The sequence below is a fragment of the Choloepus didactylus genome, chromosome 17 (genome assembly GCF_015220235.1).
Source record: "Choloepus didactylus isolate mChoDid1 chromosome 17, mChoDid1.pri, whole genome shotgun sequence".
Lineage (NCBI taxonomy): Eukaryota > Metazoa > Chordata > Mammalia > Pilosa > Megalonychidae > Choloepus > Choloepus didactylus.
In genome coordinates, this window is record NC_051323.1 from 4,534,556 (window position 1) to 4,554,012 (window position 19,457).

Below are 19,457 nucleotides of genomic sequence, written 5' to 3' on the forward strand. Positions count from 1 at the left end.
TCATTGGTATAGCCAGTATTATACTGTTTTAAAATATGTTATGCTATTTGGGTAAAGTGGTGAGAGCATCTGCTTCAAGAATGTGCTTGTTGTTCTTGACCCTTTGCTCCTCCATATAAATTTTGGGATCAAAAAATACCCTGGTTGGGATTTTGATTGGAATAGCATTGAATCTAAAGATCACTTTGAGATTATTGACATCTTGAAGATAACGAGTTTTCCTAACAAGACAGCCAACGTGCATTTTCTTTAATTTGGGTGTACTTTAATTTTTTTTTTTAAGTATTTCATTTCTGTTTTTGACTTGTACTTTTTTTTTTCTTGCAGTCTATACCAAGGTGCTTATGTATTTGTTGCTTTTATAGATGGCATCTTTTAAAAAACTACATTTTGTCTCTGATTGCTGCCAGTGTATAGAAACACAATTGATTCCAATGTTTTAATCTTGTTTTGGTCTTGTTTGAAATTTTTTTTTATTGTTTTTTTTTTTTAAATTTTTTGATAAAGTTAAAAAAAAGGAACTCAAAGATGGCGTACTTGCTGCTTCTTATAAGGATTCTAAAATGTCTATTTCCTATTTAAAAATTAACTTAGTAGAAATTGGCTTAGTGAAAATTAAATTTTATTGATAAGGAGGGTAAGTCATCTGGCTGTTCTCTGGTTGGTATCTATTTCCCTGAGTATAATGAAGATGTAACCTCTGCCACAGGAAGTTATTCTCTAATGTTATTTATTTCCTGCTAAAAAGAAGTAAATCATGGCTGGATATCTGTGGAAAATGAGTTTCTAATAAAGCTATGGTAGTTTAATGTCTAAAAAAAAAGTTGATTGTGGTTCACCACTGAGATTTGGTCACTGCTTTTACACATAACAAATATAATGATCATGTTATTTGTGAATAGTTAACACTTGTTTATTTCATTTTGATTATTTTATTTTTATTTATTTTCTTGTTTTGCTGTGCTGGTTAGGGTCTGTTGAGAGTATATTGGATAGAAATGATGATAGTGAACATAGTCCTGGAGCTGATTTTAATGGGGATGGTTTTTGTTTGTTTGTTTGTTTGTTTTTGTTATTTTATAATTTATTTGATCATCAGTGGTTAGTTTTCATCCACGTTGACTGCCTGTAGGTTTTTGAAAGTGGTGACAGGTACATAGGTAACCACTGTATAGAGCCTGTTTAGGGAATCTTCATCCTCATTACGTTTTCTGGACAACCGTACATGGATATGATAAGGAACATTCCTTATCCCTTTGGCCCACATAGCTTTGTTGAGCCTTGTGTCAATGTGCACATCTGGCGTTCCCATCTCCTTCATGGCAAATTTCCAGATCTCTCTGAGTGCCCGAGAGGCACGGTTCTTGAAGCCCACTCCATGGATGCACTTGCGAATGTTGACGGTGTACTCCCTGGTCACCACTTTGCTGATGGCAGAACGGCCCTTTTTCTTCTCGCCACCCTTCTTTGCGGGAGCCATTCTGCCTAGACCAGGTCGGAAACTGGGATGGTTTTAATAGTCCATCAATGAGTAAGATTAAGCTCTGGGGTTTTAATGGATAGCTTTAATTGGGTTTAGGAATTCCTCTCCACTGCTAAGGGTATATCATGGATCACAATTTTTAATTAAGTGCCTTTTCTACATTTATGAGAATGGTAAAACATTTCTCTTTTCCACTTTATTAATGTGGTAAATTTCATTAATAGGTAATTATTAATGTTAAAACAACTTTGAACTTCTGGAAATAAATCCAACCTGGTCATGATATATAAGTTTTTTATACAATGCTAGATTTGGTTTGCTAATAATTTATTCATAAGTTTTGCATCTTTGCTCCCAAATGTCTGTGTCTGTTATTGTATCAATGTTATAGTAGTCACAATGACTGGTCACATAGACCCTCTGGAAGTGTTAAAATAAGATGGAAATTATCTCTTCTTGGAATCCATTTGGGTTTAGAGTTTCTTTTGTGGGAAGATTTTGAACGACTTGTTCAATTTCTTGAATGGTTATGGATTTTCCATGCTTTCTCTTTATTCTTAGGTGGTATTTTATTTTTTAATTGAGGTGAAATTCACATAACATGAAATTGACCATTTTAAAAAGTGTTTAATTCGGTGGCATTTGGGATATTCACCACATTGTACAACTTTCACTTCTATCTAGTTCCAATATATTTTCATCATTCCCAAAGGAGACCCTGTACCCATTAAGCATTCACACCTTTTTTTTCTCCTCCCCAAGTCTCTGGCAATTGCTAATTTGCTTTTCATCTCTATGGATTTATCTATTCTGGATATTTCCTATAAATGAAATAATACAATATGTAACTTTTCTGCTGGCTTCTTTCGTTTAGCATAATGTTTTTAAGGTACACCCATGTTGTAGCATGTATCACTCCTGCATTTTAATGGGTGAATCACATGCCTTTGTATGGCTGTACAATAAGCTGTTTATCCATTCTCTCAATGATGGACATTTGGTTGGTTGCACTTTTGGCTATTGTCAATGATGCTACTATGAGCTTTCATGTGTAAGTTTTTGTGTGTACTTAGGTTTTTGATTCTCTTGGGTATACACCTAAGAGTGGAATTGCTGCTTTGTATGGTAATTCTGTATTTAACTTATTGAGGACCTTGCAAGCTGTTCTCCAAAGGCACTGCACCATTTTGCATACCCACCAGCAATGAAGGAAGATTCCAATTTTTTCACTTCTTCTTTAACACCTGTTATTTTCTATTTGTTATTATTATTATAACCATCCTAGTGGGTATGTAAGGGTATCTCATTGTGGATTTGATTTGTATTTCCCTAATGACTGTTCTTGAGCTCTTTTCATGTGCTTATTGACCATTTGTATTTCTTCTTTGGAGAAAAAATTGTTTGTCTATTTTTAAAATGGTTTTTTGTCCTGAAGATGCTTCCCTATGTTTTCTTCTAGGAGTTTGATAGTACTATCTCTTATATTAAGGTCTTTGATCCATTTTGAGTTGATTTTTCTATATGGTGTGAGGTAAGGGGTCCTTCTTTGTTTTGAAAATGGAAATTCAGTGTTCCTAGAACTGTTTGTTGAAGAGACTGTTCTTTCACAATTGAGTGGCCTTTGCTACATTGTCAAAAACCAGTCAGCCATAAATGTGAGGGTTAATTTCTGAACTATCAATTCAATTCCATTGTTCTTGTGGGTGTACCGTGCTGTTTTGATTACTGTGGCTTTGTGTTCTGGTTTGCTAATGCTGCCATTAAGCAAAATCCCAGAAATGGATTGGCTTTTATTTGGTTACACAGTTACAGTCTTAAGGCCATAAATTGTCCAAGATAAGGCATCCACAATCGTGTACTGTGACAGTTAGGTTCATGTGTCAACTTGGCCATGTGATGATAACCAAGTGTTGGGTCAAGCAAGCACTGGCCTAACCATTGCTGCATCGACCTTTGTGGCTGCTTGATAAACCAGAAGGCTGGTTTGTTAAATCATCAGCCAATTGGCTGCAGCTGTGACTGATGATGTCAATGAGGGGCATGTCTTCCACAATGAGAGAATGCAGTCAGCTGGATTTAATCCAATCAGTTGAAGACTTTTAAGTGAGACAGATAGAGGACCTTCTCCTCTTCTTTGGTTGACCAGTGAAGCATTTCCTGAGGAGTTCATTGAAGTTGCCAGTTCATTTCCTGAGGAGTTCATCTAATATCTTCATTGGAGTTGCCAGTTTGCTGCCTGCCCTATGGAATTTGGACTCTTGCATACCCACAGTTGCGTGAGACACTTTTATACACCTTATATTTATAGTTATCTCATGTTGATTCTGTTTCCCTAGAGAACCCTAACTAATACAGTCACCTTCATCGAAGGAAGGACAGTGGCATCCAGGAAAACCTCTCTAAGCCGGGAAGGCACATGGCTGGCATCTGCTGATTCCAGTTTGTGTTCTAGCTCCTCTCCCATTTCCTGTGTGTTCTTCAAAATGTTGCTCTTGTGGCATTTGTTCTCTCTTATCTTCTCTGGAGCAAAAGTCTGCTTTCAACGGCCATCTTCAAAATGTCTCTCAGTTGCTCTTGAAAATGTCACTCACAGCTGCCCTTTATATGGCTCCAGTGATTTAATTCAGACCCACCCCAAATGGGTGGGATCACACCTCCATGGAAATTATCCAGTCAAGGGTCTTGCCCATAGTTGATTGAGTCACGTCTCCATGGAAACACTCAATCAAATGATTCCAACTTAATCAACACTAAGACGTCTGCCCCCATGAGATTGCATAGAAAAACATGTCGTTTTGCCAGACATAATACATCCAAACTGGCACACTTTGTAATAAGTTTTAATTTCAGGAAGTGTGAGTCCTCCAACTTCATTTTTCTTTTTCAAGATGGCTTTAGCTATTTGTGATCCCTTACCCTCCCATATAAATTGGATGATTGGCTTCTCCATTTCTGAAAAGAAGGTTATTGGGATTTTGTTAGGGATTGAATTGAATGTATAATTTGCTTTGGGTAGGATAGACATCTTAACAATATTTAGTCTTCCTTCCATGAACATGGAATGTCCTTCCATTTATTTAGGTCTTCTCTGATTTCTTTTACCAATGTTTTGTAGTTTTCTAAGTACAAATCCTTTACGTCTTGGTTAGCTTTATTTCTAGACATTTGATTTTTTACTTGCTACTGTTAATGGATTTTTTCATGATTTCTTCTTCTGATTGCTCATTGCTTGTGTATAAAAACATTACTGGTTTTTAGGTGTTGATCTTATATTCAGCCACTTTGAATTCATGTATTTGCTCTAGGAGCTTTGTAGTGGATATTTTTGGGGACTTTCTAAATATAGGATCATAGCATCTGCAAATAGGGAAAGTTTTACATATTCCTTTCAATGTGGATGTCTTTTATTTCCTTTCAATGCCTACTTTCTCTGGCAAGAACTTCCCGGTACAATGTTAAATAACTGGTGCCAGGGGGCATCCCTGTGTTGTTCCTGATCTTAGAGAGAAAGCTTTCAGTTTTACACTATTGAGTATGATGTTAAGAGTTTTCATATATGTCCTTTATCATGTTGATAGAAATTTCCTTCTATTCCTAGTTTTCTAAGTGTTTTTATTAAGAAGCATTGCTGGATTTGGTCAAATGCATTTTCTGGTCAATTGAGATGAACATGCAGTATTTTCCCTTCATTGTGTCAATGTGGTGTATTACATTAATTGATTTTCTTGTGTTGAACCAACCTTGCATACTAAGGATAAATACCACTTGATCATGTGTATAATTCTTTCAATATGCTGTTCGATTCAGTTTGCTAGTGTTTTGTTGAGGATATTTGCATCTATTTTTATAAGAGATCTTGGTATGTAAATTTCTTTTCTTGTGGCATCTTTATCTTGGTGTGAGGGTGATGTTAGCCTCATAGAATGAGTTAGAGTGTCCCTTACTCTTCCTTTTTTGGAAAAGTTTGAGCATAATTAGAGTTAAGTCTTCTTGGAATGCTTGGTAGAATTCCCCTATGAAACCATCCAGTCCTGTACATTTTCCTTTTTGGGAGGTTTCTGATTACTAATTTGAGCTCTTTCCTAGTAAGTGGTTTGTTGAGATCTTCTACTTGTTCTTGAGTCAATGTGGGCAGTTTGTGTGTTTCTAAGAATTTTTCCATTTCATTTAGGTTATCTAGTTTATTGCCAAAAAGTTGTCCATGGTGTCCTCTTATAGTCCTTTTATTTCAGTGATCAGTACTAATGTCTCTTGATGCCTCACAATGTCTTTTGATTTTAGTTATTTTTCTCTGCTTTCTTTTTTTCTTTGTCAGTCTAGCTAAAGGTTTGTCAATTTTATTGATCTTTTCAAATAACCAAGCTTTGTTTTTCTGATTCTCTCTATTTTTTTTCTATTTCATTTATCTCAGCTTTAATCTTTGTTGTTTCCTTCCTTCTGCTCACTTTGGGTTTAGTTTGCTCTTCTTTTCTAGTTCTTCCGCTTTTGGAGTTAGGTTTTTGATTTGAAGTCTTTCTTTCTTTTTGAATGCAAGCATTTAGAGCTATACATTTCTCTCTCAGCACTGCCTTCTCTGTATTCCATAAGTTTTGGTGTGTTATACTTTAATTATATCCTGTTGTGGTCAGAAAAGTTACATTGTATGAGTTCAATGTTTTTTAATTTATTTTGAGTTGTTTTGTGATTCAACATATGGTCTGTTGCAGAGAATGATTCGTGTGCATTTGAGAAGAATGTGTATTCTGTTTTTGTTGTGTGAAGTGTTCAATATATGTCTGTTAGGTCTAGTTGGTCTAGCGTATCATTCAAGTCTTGCACTTCCTTACTTACTGACCTTCTGACTAAATGTTCTATCCATTACTGAAAGTGGTGTATAAAAGTCTCAAAAGTCTCCTACTGTTAATGTAGAACTCTCAATTATTCCTTTCCAATCTGTCAGTATTTGCTTCATATATTTTTGAACTCTGCTGTTTTGTGCATATATATTAATAACTGCTATATATTCCTGGTGAATTGTCCCCTTTATCAGTATCTAATGACTATCTTTGCTCTCGTAACCATTTTTGACATAAAGTCCATTTTATCTGATATTAGTGTAGGAACCCCAACTCTCTTTTGGTTACTACTTGCATGGTATACATTTTTCCATTCTTTTACCCTCAACCTACTCTTTCTTTGAATTTATGGTGAGTCTCTTACAGACAGCATATAATGGGGTCGTGTTCATTTATCCATTCTGCCAATCTCTGCCTTTTGACTGAAGAGTTTAACCCATTTACATGATACTACTAATAATACGGGACTTTCTTCTGCCAATTTGCTATTTTTCCTTTGTAAGTTGTATGCCTTTCTTGTCCCTCTTGTTGTACCAAATTGAGTGCCTTCTCACTTCTATCTTGATATATTTTTCATCTATTTTCTTTGCGGTTACCATGGAGTTAAAATTTAACATCCTAAATATGTAACAGTCATATTTAGTCTGATACCAACTTAACTTCAATAGCATGTCCATATACCTTTCCTATACCCTTCTGCCCACTCACCATTTTTTGTACTTGTTACCGTTTATCTCTTTGTACATTGTATGTCCCAGAACATAGATTATTGATTACTTTTTATGCATTTGTAGTTGAGCACCTGTAGGAAGTGGGATATGGATTTACATACAAAACAATACACCACAATAAAACTGGCATTTATAACTACCAAAATATCTACCATTATGGCAGGTCTTTATTTCTTTATGCCTCTTTGAACTACTCTACTGTCCTTTCCTTGCAGTGTGAATAACTCCCTTTAGCATTGCCTGTTGGGAAGGTCTAGGGTTGATGACCTCCCTCAGTGTTTGTTTACCTGGGAATGTCTTAATTTCTCCCTCATTTTTAAATAAAAGTCTCACTAGATATAAAATTCTTGTTTGACAGTTTTTTTTCTTTCAGCACTTTAAGTATTTCAACCCACTGCCTTCTTGCCTCCATGGTTTCTGATGAGAAACTGGCAGTCAATCTAATTAGGATTCCCTGTACATAACATGTTGCTTTTGTCTTGCAGTTTCCGAACACTCTCCTTGCCCTTTGCGTTCAATTGTGTGACCAATATATGACAGGGTGTATTTTTCTTCAAGTTTATCCTATTTAGTATTCTCTGGACTTCTTGGATGTTCATATTCACACTTTTTGCTAAGTTGCCTGTCATTATTTCTTTGATTATTCCTTCTGCCCCCTTCTCTCTTTCTTCTCTTTCTAGGATTCCCATTATGCATATTTGGCTTGCTTGATGGTGTGCCAGAGGTGTCTTAGATTATTTTCACTTTTAATAAAAATTCTTGTTTATTTTTGCATCTCAGCCTGACTCATTTCAAGTGTTTTTAAGTTCACTGATTCTTTCTTCTGCCAGCTCTAACCTGCTGTTGTCACTCTCTTGGGCATTTTTCATTTCTGTTATTGTAGTCTCCAATTCCAGTAGTTCTGCTTGGTTCCTTGATAAAATTTCTGTGTCTTTACTAAGACTCTCATATTGCTCATCAATTGTTTTGCTGATATCCTTTGGTTCTTCTCTGTATTTTCCTTCATCTCCTTGAGCATTTTTAAGATAATTTCTTAAGGCTTAGTTCAGTATGTCCACATTGTCTTCTTCATTAGTGTTTTCTGTATTTTTATCCTCTCCCTTTGGACAGGTCATCATTTACTGTTTCTTTGTCTTTGTACCATTTTGTTGCACATTGTACATTTAGTATTTTAAATAACTCTGGGATTTATTCCCTGAGATGTCTATTTCTTTGTTGGTGATAAGACAGAGATTTTCTTGACTTTCATCCTTCCTATCAGGAAGGTCTGCCCAAGGTGTACGCTGTGTGGAGGATTTTCCCTGTCTTTCTGGGCCTTTGTCCTCTCCTGGGCTTTTACTTGCTAGTTGTTTTGGAATTTCCCTCTGTTTCCCAGGAGACAGGTGCTGGGTGTTTGATACCAGCAGACCTTTGTCCCAAACCTTGCACCTCTATAGTTTTTACCCTCCTTTCTTTGTCTCAAGCTGCTTTTCTGAGAGGAGGGCACACCAGAGGGGACTTTCCCAAGTCAGTCTTTCTCAGCCAAAACAGGCATAGGGACCCAAGAAAGCAGGGCAGACTGGCTCCCATGTGCCCTGGGGAGAGGATCTGTAAGGATGCCAAGAGCTTCTCCAATGGCTTTCCAATTCTAAACTTTTCTATCCTACTCTGCAAATGCATCTCTTCAGCTGACTATCCCACATAGCCATGAGGGAGTACAGCCTCTTAAAGTCTCCACCACCACTGCACCTGTCCAGGTTGGGTTGAAACAATAACTACCCTCAGAGTTAGGCCCCCAGTGATCTTAATTCACTAATCAAAGAACATAATCAGTGATCAGCCATGCCCACCCCTGTTCTTTGGGAAGAGGATTTTTATGACCCTTTCTGTCACCAACAAGCTAGCCAAGGGCCTGCCTTGAGAGTGGGGGCTGGGTACAGGTAGCAGCCCTGTAGAAAGAGCAATTTACTGTTATTTAGTGTAATTTATCAACCTCTTTCTCCCACTCTTCCCTGGATACTGTACACTGTTCTGGACTCTGGAGTTTCAAAATAGTTGTTTCAGACAGTTCTTGTTTGTTTAATAGTTGTTTTGGTGGAATGACTGAGTCCTGGATCTCCCTACTCTGCAATCTTCTCACCATCCTACCTTCTTCATTAAAGTAAGCATTTAGAATTATGAATTTCCCTCTCAGCACTGTCTTTGCTGCATCCCATGAGTTTTGGACTCGTATGTTCATTTTCATTACCCTCGAGATCTTTTCTAATTTCCTTGTGATTTCTTCTTTGGCCCAAAGTTTGTTTAGGAGTACATTGTTTAATTTCCTCATAGCTATGAATTCTCCATTGCTCTCACTTCTACTGATTTAAAGCTTCATTCAATTGTGTTCAGAGAAGATACAGCTTATCATTTCAATATTTTTGAGTTTACTGAGATTTGTTTTGTGAACTACCTGTCTGTCATGGAGAATGTTCCATTTTCTGTAGAGAATAATGTCATTCTGCTGCTGTTTGGTGAAGTGTTTTATATATGTCTGCTAGGTCTAGCTCATTTAGAGCATCATCCAAGTCCTGTATTTCCCTATTGATTTTCTGTCTAGATATTTTATCTGTTATTGATTGTGGCATGTTGACATCTTCTATTTGTATAGAACTGTCTAATTCTCCCTTCAAATCAGTCAGTATTTTCATCAAATATCTTGGGACTCTGCTGTTAAGTGCATATATGTTTATAATTGTTATGTCTTTTTGTTGAACTGACCTGTTTATCAGTATATAGTGACCCTCTTTATCCCTTGTAGCAGGTTTTAACTTAAAGTCTATTTTATCTGATATTAGTATAGCTATCACAGCTCTGTTTATTATTGCATGGTGTATTTTTTCTATCCTTTCACCTTCAACCTTCTTAAGTCTTTGAATTTAAGTTGAGTCTGTTGTAAATAGAATATAGCTAGGTCATGCTTTTTTATCCATTCTGCCAAGCTCTGCCTTTTGGCTGGGGAGTTTAATCCATTTACATTTAAAGGAACTCTGAAAATGCAGGACATTCTTCTGCCATTTTGTGATTTTGTGTTTGTAAGTCTTACAGCTTTTTTAAACAGTTTTATTGACATACTATACAACTCATCCAAAGTGTAGAAAGGCTCTAAGTATAATCACAGAATTGTGCATTCATCTTCACATTCAATTTGAGAACATTCTCACTGCTCCAAAAATAAATAAATAAATAAATCCCATACTCCTTGTTGATTTTGTAACCAGCTGGTTATGAGACAGAGATATTCTTGAGCTTCAGCCCTGCTATCAGGAATGTCTGCCTAAAGCACATGCAGTTTGCAGGGTTTTCCCTTTCTCTCCTGTGTCTTTTCCCTGGGCTTTTGCTTGTTAGTTGCTTTGGAGTCCCCTTGTTTACAGGAGTTTTATTGTCCCCTCTGTTTCGCAGGAGTCAGACCTCTATTACTTGAGTGTTTGTTGCCGGCACACTTTTGCTCCAGATTGTCCACTTCTATAGTTTCTTAGACTGCTTCTGTTGTCTCACACTGCTTTTGTCTGAAGGGCAAATTCTGGGAGGAGGGGCACTGTTCTAGTTTGCTAATGCTGCTGGAATGCAAAACACCAGAGATGGGATAGGCTTTTATAAAGGAGGTTTATTTGGTTACACAGTTATAGTCTTAAGGCCATAAAGTGTCCAAGGTAACACATCAGCAATCAGGTACCTTCACTGGAGAATGTCCAATGGTGTCTGGAAAACCTCTGTTAGCTGGGAAGGCATGTGGCTGGTGTCTGCTCCAGAGTTCTGGCTTCAAAATGTCTTTCTCCCAGGACGTTCCTCTCTAGGCTGTAGTTCCTCAAAAATGTCACTCTTTGTTGCATTTGGGATATTGGTCTTCTCTCAGCTTCTCTGGAGCAAGAGTCTGCTTTCAAGGGTCATCTTCAAACTGTCTCTCATCTGTAGCTCCTATGCTTTCTTCAAAGTGTCCCTCTTGGCTGTAGCTTCTCTTCAAAACGTCACTCTCAGCTGCACTGAGTTCCTTCTGTTTGTCAGCTCATTTATATGGCTCCAGTGATTTAATCTAGACCCACCCTTAATGGGTGGGTCCACACCTCCATGGAAATATCTCATCAGAGTCATCACCCACAGTCGGGTGGGGCACATTTCCATGCAAACAACCTAATCCAATCATTCCAACTTAATCCCCACTAATATGTCTACCCCACAAGATTGCATCAAAGAATATGGCTTTTTCTGGGGGACATAATACATTCAAACCAGCACAGGCATGCTGAAGATGACTTTTCCAAGTTAATCTTTCTGACCCAAAACAGGGGCAGGGACCCACAAAGGGGGTGCAGGCCAGCTCAAAAATGCCCTGGGGAGTGAATCAGGAAGGGCACTAAGAGTATCTCTTACAGCCTCCCAAAGCTGAGCTCTGCTGGCCTGCCCAGCAAATGCCACCTTTATGCTAAGTGACCCCCACAGCCCCATGTAAGCACAGCAACTTTAAGTCTCCACAGCCACTGTCCCTGTCCAGGGAGGATTGAAACAATGGCTGTCTCTGACTTTGTCTGGGGTGGGTTGAAGCAATCATTACCCCAAGAGCCAGCCCCCAGTGATCCAAATTTGCCAATCAAAATCCATGATCAGTGATTAGTCATGCCCACTCCTGGTCTTTGGAAAAGGGTTTTATGTCCCTTTCTGTCATCAGCATTCTAGCCTCTTCCTCTTGCTTTTCCTTCAATTCTTCACAGTGTTCTTCTGGCTTCTAGAGTTTCAAAATAGTTATTTCAGACCACTTCTCCTGTTCAATCATTGTTTTAGTAGAAGGATGGAGTCCTGGAGCTCCCCACTCTGCCATTTTCCCATAATACTCTTCCTCCATGAGCTTTTGTTCATCTGGGAATATCTTTATCTCTCCCTCATTTTTGAATGAAAGTCTTGCTGGATATACAACTCTGGTTAGTTATTCTTTTCTTTTGGCACTTTACATATTGCATTCCATTGCCTTCTGGTCTTCATGGTTTCTGATGAGAAACTGGAACTTAATCTTACTGAGACTCACTTATACATTTCTCTTGCAGCTTTCAGACCTGTCTCCTTGTCCTTGGCATTTGACAGTTTGACTACTATGTGTCTAGGTGGGGTTCTCTTCAAGTTTATAGTGTTTGGGGTTCTTTAGGCTTCTTGAGTTTGTATAGTCATGTCTTTCATTAAATTTGGGTAGTTTTCTGCCATTATTTCTTTGCATATTCCTTCTGCTCCTTTGCACCCTTCTCTCTTTCTTCTCCTTCTGGTCTTCCTATGTGAACAGGCCTCTTTGTTTCTGTTCACTTAGTTTTTTTTTTTTTCTTTTTTGCTTCTGAGCCTGAATCTTTTCTATTGTCTTGTCTTCCAGTTCACTAATTCATTCTTCTGGTAGCTGCAAACTACTGTTGAAACCCTCTAGGGAATTTCTGATTTCAGTTATTGTGGTTCTCAACTCCAGAATATCTGTTTGGTTCCTTTTTAAATTTTCTATCTCTTTACTGATATTCTTATATTGAACAATGGTCATTTTTCTGATACCTTTTAGTTCTTTCTCCATGTGTTATTTTTATCTCCTTGACTATATTGGGGATCATTTTTTAAAAGTCTTTGTCTGGTATGTCCAAAGTCTGGTCTTCTACTTTGATGGTTTCAACATATTTATCTTATTCCTTTGGCTGGGTCATCATTTCCTGTTTCTATGTCTTGTAGTATTTCATTGCACTCTGTACATTTTAATATTTTAATGCATTAGCACTAAGACTTTGTTCCTGAGTTCTCTGTTTCTTAAGTTTGTATCCAGATGGTGATTTGACAGAGGTTTCCTTGACTTCCAGGAGCTGATAAAAATACACCAAGGCAAAAATCACTTTCAACAGTCTTTGCAAATTGACTATGTGTTGGCTAGTGCTTTCCTTCAGACTTTAGCCCCCCTATCAGGAAGACCATCCCGAGGTGAAAGTGAATTTCACTTTCCTCTTTTCTGAGCCTGGTCTTGTCCTGCACTTGCACTTGCACTTGCTCATGGCTTTAGGAATTCCCCATTTACAAAAACTCACTTTTTACTGTACTCCCTGTGAAATAGACTTCCCACCATCCCAGGTGCTCTATTGTATGACTTAAAACAGGTAATCTTTTGCCCCAGTTGCTTTGACTTAATTACTCTTTATGCTGTTTTGGTTATCCTCAAGGTGCTTCTGCCTCCAGGGCAAGTTCTCAGAGTGCAAGACAGAGATGAGTTTCCTGGTTTAGTCTTTCAGGCTACCACCCAACATATTGACACCAACATACAGACACCTCAGTATGTGCATAGGGGTTACTCTGCTCCCTGTGGAACAGGGCCAGGGACCCACAAGGGAAGTGCAGTCTGGCTCTACACCTGTGCTGGATAAATGGGTGGTGGAGGGGCCAGCAAGGGTGCCATGAATTTCTCCTACCATTTTTAAAACTTTATTTTCTTGATTTGGCACTTGCCCCACTACTGCAACCATTTAACCATTCTCCAGAATTTTGAGGAAGCTGTCTATGCCAGATTTGCTAGTTGCTCAATGATTCTTTGGGGAACTGTACTCTGGAGCATTTTATGCCACCATCTTGGTCTACTGGAAGCTTCTACTGCTTTTTATAAAATAGTTTCCCATTGCTTAATTAATATCTTTATCTTCTTTTTTATTTCATTGACTATATTAAGTGTAGTTATCTTCAACCACTGTTTGTTAACTCCATTATTTGAAACCTCCATGAATCTATTTATTTTCTATCTATTTTTAAATTGGCTTTTGGTTATACCTTGTTTTTTCATGTCTGGTTTATTTTGGTTAAGTGCTAGTTATTGCATATAAAATATTGTAGAAATAAGTCGATGCTCTGGCTGACGTCTTCTTCTTATAGAGAACATTTACTTCTGGCCAGCAGGGATTGGAATGATTAAAGGTGGGCTTAATTACTTAAGAGGGCTGGTTCATTTCTAATTTGCTTTTACTCATAGGGCAGTGATATTCAATGTGCAATATGCAAGCCCCTGGGAGTCCCTAAGAACCTTTCAGGGCCTTCACAGACTACAACTGTTGTGATAATAATACTAAAACATAATATATATTTTTTCCGTTGAGTGGAAATTTGCACTAATAGTAATATGTCAGTAGTGCCTTTGACAGTGGTACCAATACATCCACTTGAAGAAAAAGAAAAAAAAAAAAAGCGTTTCACTTAGGAATGATTTGATGAGGAGTGAAAATTATTAATTTTATTAAGTATTAATCCATAATATTCTATATAACAAAATGAGAAGTATACATAAAACACTTATATACTGAAGTATGGTGTCTCAAGGAATAATCTTGAGATTGTTTGAGCTATTCACTGACCTAGCTGCTTTTTTTTTCTTTTTTTATGGAACACCATTTTTATGTGAAAGAATTGCCTGTATACAAACTATGGTTATTCAGATTTTCTCAGTTTGTTGCCAATGGAAGAACTCATTTCCATTCAAAAATTAAAATTTTGGAAAACTTGTACCTGCCATTATGAGCTTGACAACTTCCCAAGGTTTAAAGACTTTTCTGATGAGGTTGGCAGTGGTATTAGAAAATTTTGAACATTGTATAATGAAATTTGTCAACAATCGCAAGAGCTGCATAACTTAGTGAACCAATATTTGCCATATGACCATTGCATGTTACAAAATCATGCATGGGTGAAAGATCATTCAAAGTACAAGATAAATTACTGCATTTTAAAGTATAAGAGTATGAAAAGTTCATTGATATGGTTTAAGATTCCACATTGTTATAAACCTTGAAGAAACTACCACTCATTGAACTTGGGTGTGATATCAAAGAAAAATATCCCCAATTATCTGAAATATTAAAAATTTCCTCCCTTTTCTACCTCCAAACTATGAGTTAGATTTTTTTCATATATTTCAACCAAGATAATATGCCACAACAGATTGAATGCATAAGGAGTTCTGGGTATCCTGCTGTCTTTTATTAAACTAGACATTAAAGAAGCTTGCAAAAATGCAAATCAATGCCACTCTTCTCACTAAATTTTTTGTTTTGGAAAACATAGTTTCTTTGACTAAAATATGTCATTTATGTTAACATATAATGTGCATTATTTATATTTAAAATACAAATATATTTTTAAAATTTCCAGTTTTAATTTTAATGTGGTAAATTGATAGATATAATCCATACAATTTTTGTTCCTAAATAACTTTTAAGACTATAAAGGGATCCTGAGGCCAAAAAGTCTGAGAACCCATGTCCTGGAAGGTACCCTCTGGATCCCAAGTGAAATATTAAGGTAAACACCTATTCCTTAGCAGACCCTAGTCCTGCAACTGTCAAAACCTGATGCACCTCTCAGGTTTTCATCCATTGCTTTTGGATTTGGCCATTTCCTTGAGAGCCAAAGCAGCTCAAATGCTGGGCTCCCCTCTCTGGATGTTTCTTCTGCCCAGATCTTTCCCTGCAAGTCTTCATTGATGTTGTAGCTCTCTAGTGCTTTCCAACAAATTTCCTTAAAGTTTTCAGTGGGAAGTTGGTCTGAAACAACATAAGCGCCTATTAACAGAATTATCCTGGTCTTTTTTGATGACCTCTCAATTCTTTTTCACATTTTCCATTCTCTCTTTAATTTCTTTAGACATCTTAAATATTTATGTTGGCTCTATAGCTTTCTCTGCTGACTCTCAGTCTTAAACCTTGTTTAGTCATGTGTACTTCAATTGTGAACTCTTATTTATTGGAATGCTACCAGTGGGAGTTTTCTGAGATTTCTGATAAAGACACGTGCCTTCAGAAAGGATTTGCATTATTTTTCTTTGGGTATTTAGAAACATTGACAACCTGGTCTACTCTATCTTATTTTATTTTTTAATTTATGATAGAAAATTTCAAGCATGCATAAAAGCAGAAGCAATAGGATAGTAGTATTCCATGCATATCTGGGCTGCCTTAATCTGGAAGGTTGAACTAACACTTAATCATGCAGTTTTAGACCCATATTTTAACTTTTCCCTGGATTTTTGAGGTGGAGGGTTGGGGTGTTGGATGGAAATTTCCCCAGAAAATGATGTTAAACCTGAAACCTGGAGAATGGGTAAGAGAGGGCCAGACGAAGACCAGGGAAGGGGCAGTGGCTTGAAAGTGGAGAAGAGTATTCCAAACGAGGGGAAACACTTGCATGAGGCCTTTGTGACAGAATGGGAAGTCACAAAGACCTGAAAAGCAGAGGACCCGGGTAGAAAGAGCTAGGAAACACCTACTCCCTCTGGCTTGACTGGGGAGGCTGGGTTGGAACAACATGAGATTCCCACTGCAGTATAAGTCTTTGATGTGATTTTACTATCTAGCCTCCTTAATCTTTCCAGAAGATTCCAGGATATACAAAGTCCCTTCCCTCATCGCTTCAATGGCTGGTGGTTATTCTCACTGTACCAATCAGGAAATTGTGGCTGCAAAACATAAACGGTTTATGAGCTTCTGGACAAGTTTGGATTCCTGTAAATTTACTTGGAGAATATGGGCTGTTCTGGGTGGAAAATACCACACCCTCGTATTCCTTTGCTCAAATGTCCCACCTTCCTTTTCTTGTGCTGTTTGGGAGGCATTTTCCACAGCAGGTAACTCCACCCCCAAAGTAATGCAGGAAGCTTGGGTGGCTTCCCCTTGGGAAGCAGCTGCCTGGGAAGCCAGCCAAGTCACCTCTTAGTCCTCTGAGGGGAAGCCCGAGTGCAGGTTGGGGGGGTGGGCAGAGGAGACGGGTTCTCTGCCTTCTTCACACATCCACCAATAGCCTTGCATCTCTCTGCTACCAGCTATCTCTCTACAATTAAAAATAGAATTTGGATGCCTCCATTTAAAAAATCACTTACTTGTTAGTTAGTGGACTTGGAAAGAACTCACTCAAATAATGCCTAAACAATATTTTTCTCTTTTTAGGAGAAAATATAAGCAAAATATCTGTGGTAACTGCACTGTAAAATTCACTCCTCACCACTTTGGCAGTCATCTGGGATTTTTAACCTTAATAGTATTTCTAGTCTGTGCCTGAGGATATAATAGTCCTATTCTTCAAAGAAGGCAAAAGAAATTCCCCAAGTTTTCCTCACTGGAGGACTCACACAGAGTCTGGATTTGCCAACAGAGTCCATGAGGTTTCTTTTTCCCCGAACTTAGCCTGGAGACACAGGTCTGGACTCATCAAAGGGATGTGAAATACAAGGGAGGAAGGAGAAGGATGGAGTCTTTTGGGAATTTATTTTGGAGTTTTGATATAAGATAGAGACATGATTTTATATATATTCCAAATGGTTATCCATTATTCCATTATCCCTATGCTCTCTATTAAGAATATATGCATGGTATGTTGATTTGAAGTGCCACCTCTTATTACATATTTAAATGTGTGAATAAGTATGTCTTTCCCTCCGTACTTATAATGTGTCTGTTTCTTCCAGTGTCCTTCAGAAAGTGCTGTGGCTTTCTTTGTTTGTCTATATCCTGTATATTTCTTATGATTTTTTCCCTACATCTTTTGCTTGTCATTGCTGAAAAAAGACTTTCTTTTCCATTTTATTTTCTATTTTCTTATTTCTAGAATAAAAAATGAGCAATTGATTTTTCTTATATGTATTTTGTAATCAGCCGCTTACCTGAAGTCTAATGAGCGCTGATGACTTTTTAGATGATTCTTTAGTGTTTTTAGTGTAGACACTCACATTATTGGAAAATAGTGATAATATTCTCCAAATATGGTCTGTACTTTCCTGCCTCAAGGTCTTAGATTCTGAGGTTATTGTCTGAACTTTCATCATTCCTGTCTCTCAAAATCCTTCTCTTCAGGAAGATCCAATTTCTCTTTCAACTTCTCTGGAAAAGTTAATTTCCCTCTCCCTGAATTTCTGTAAATTTTGTACATGCTTTTATCATAACCACATCATGCTGCATTATAATCTACTTATAAAACTCCTTTTCCCAAGGACACTCAGAAAAGCCCACATTTCTTCCTTAGGCTGACAGCTGAGTTGGGGGATTTCTTTCTGAGGAGGGAGGAATAACGCTGTCTTACTCATCGGTGTGTTCTCTGTTCTGCATCGGTAGCCGGTGCCGAGGAGAGAAGGAATGAACGATCATATGAATGAGTGAACTGATAAGTGGTAGGGAAGATCTGGAACCAGAACTCGGGTCTCGGACAAGACTTCGCCGCCCATGTGATGCCTTCCGAGATCCTGAGCTCCAGCTCAGGGCCCTGGTGCCTCCAGGGTTCTCTGCTGCCAGCTCGGGTAGGGACTTGACCAACTTGGAAAAAAAGGAGGATGTTATTCTGTATCCCATACCCTTCCCACAGCACAGTCACTGTTGGGCTAGCATGGGTGTCATTGATGGGGCCTTGAAAAGAGCATTGCTTCCTGGAGGCCCAAAGGCAGAACTCCTTTTCTTACAAATCAGTCCATCACTTGAATTCAAGTCCTTCAGAGTATATCGAGAAGCACCTTATGGTGATATTTGAGGTGGGGTCTTCTGGTTAAGGGCTGCCATGAGAGTGATGGCATCACACTTGGTGGGGCAGAAGCTGGGTCTAATCCTGGGGAAAACTTCCCTCCTTCACTTCCCAACTCTGCCAGAAAAAAGTGGAAGGAAATCTCAGCTTGCTGTGATTCTCCCGTTTGGCTGCTCTCTGATCCACTTCCTTCTGGCCAAGAAAACCTCAGTGCCTCAGTGAGAACTGGGACAGCCAGACAGAGGAGGCGAAGCAGCTCTATTTTGCATAATGCCCTTGGACAAACGGCCCCTGAAAGGCTGCAGGGGAGTCAGGTGTCAGGCCTGGAATGCACACACCTGTACCTGGGGAGGCGCCTTTGAATTCCGTCTGCGCTGTGGTCTCCTGGGGGTTTCGCCGGTGGCGGTGGGTGGGAGTTTGGCAGCCTGTGCCCTGGGGAGGAACACCCCACTCAGACCTCCAAGTTGAGGGGCCACCATGGGAGAGACGGTGAGACAACCGGTTTACAAATTCCCCAAAGACTCTTCCTCTTGTCTCTCCCACTCCCTCCCCACCTGCAATTCACACCCATCCCCAGATACACTGGCAGCAAAGCTTTCCTAAAAGAAATACTAGTTTAGTGACAGAGCTTTTCTGCTGAGAATCAGAGGATTCCAATGCCGGGGCTTCCCAATGACAGCCTGTGGCTTCCAGAGCTTGGAAGGAGAAGTTGCAAATTTCTGTGTGACATACTGGATCCACTCAGAAAGAGGGAGGAAGTGAGGCTTAGCTAATGGCCTTGCCTCCCCCTTCTCTGGGCCAGTCTTCAGCCAGCAGGTAGCTAAAGTAGGAGTGAGATACTTATTATATAAGTTGTACAGGCTAAGGAGGGTTCTACCAGTTGCTTTCCTTTAGAGC

General features: G+C 38.5%; 1 protein-coding gene across 1 annotated transcript; it reads right to left on the minus strand.

The window, feature by feature from the left end:
* Positions 1-1,102: 1,102 nt before the first annotated feature.
* Positions 1,103-1,480, minus strand: LOC119512859 (60S ribosomal protein L31-like). The gene has a single exon (XM_037807632.1). The coding sequence runs from the start codon at positions 1,478-1,480 to the stop codon at positions 1,103-1,105; it is 378 nt and encodes a 125-aa protein (XP_037663560.1).
* Between the last annotated feature and the right edge of the window lie 17,977 nt (positions 1,481-19,457).

Coding starts and splice junctions, on each gene's coding strand:
- LOC119512859 (XM_037807632.1), bottom strand. CDS start 1,480: ATGGCTCCCGCAAAGAAGGGTGGCGAGAAGAAAAAGGGCCGTTCTGCC.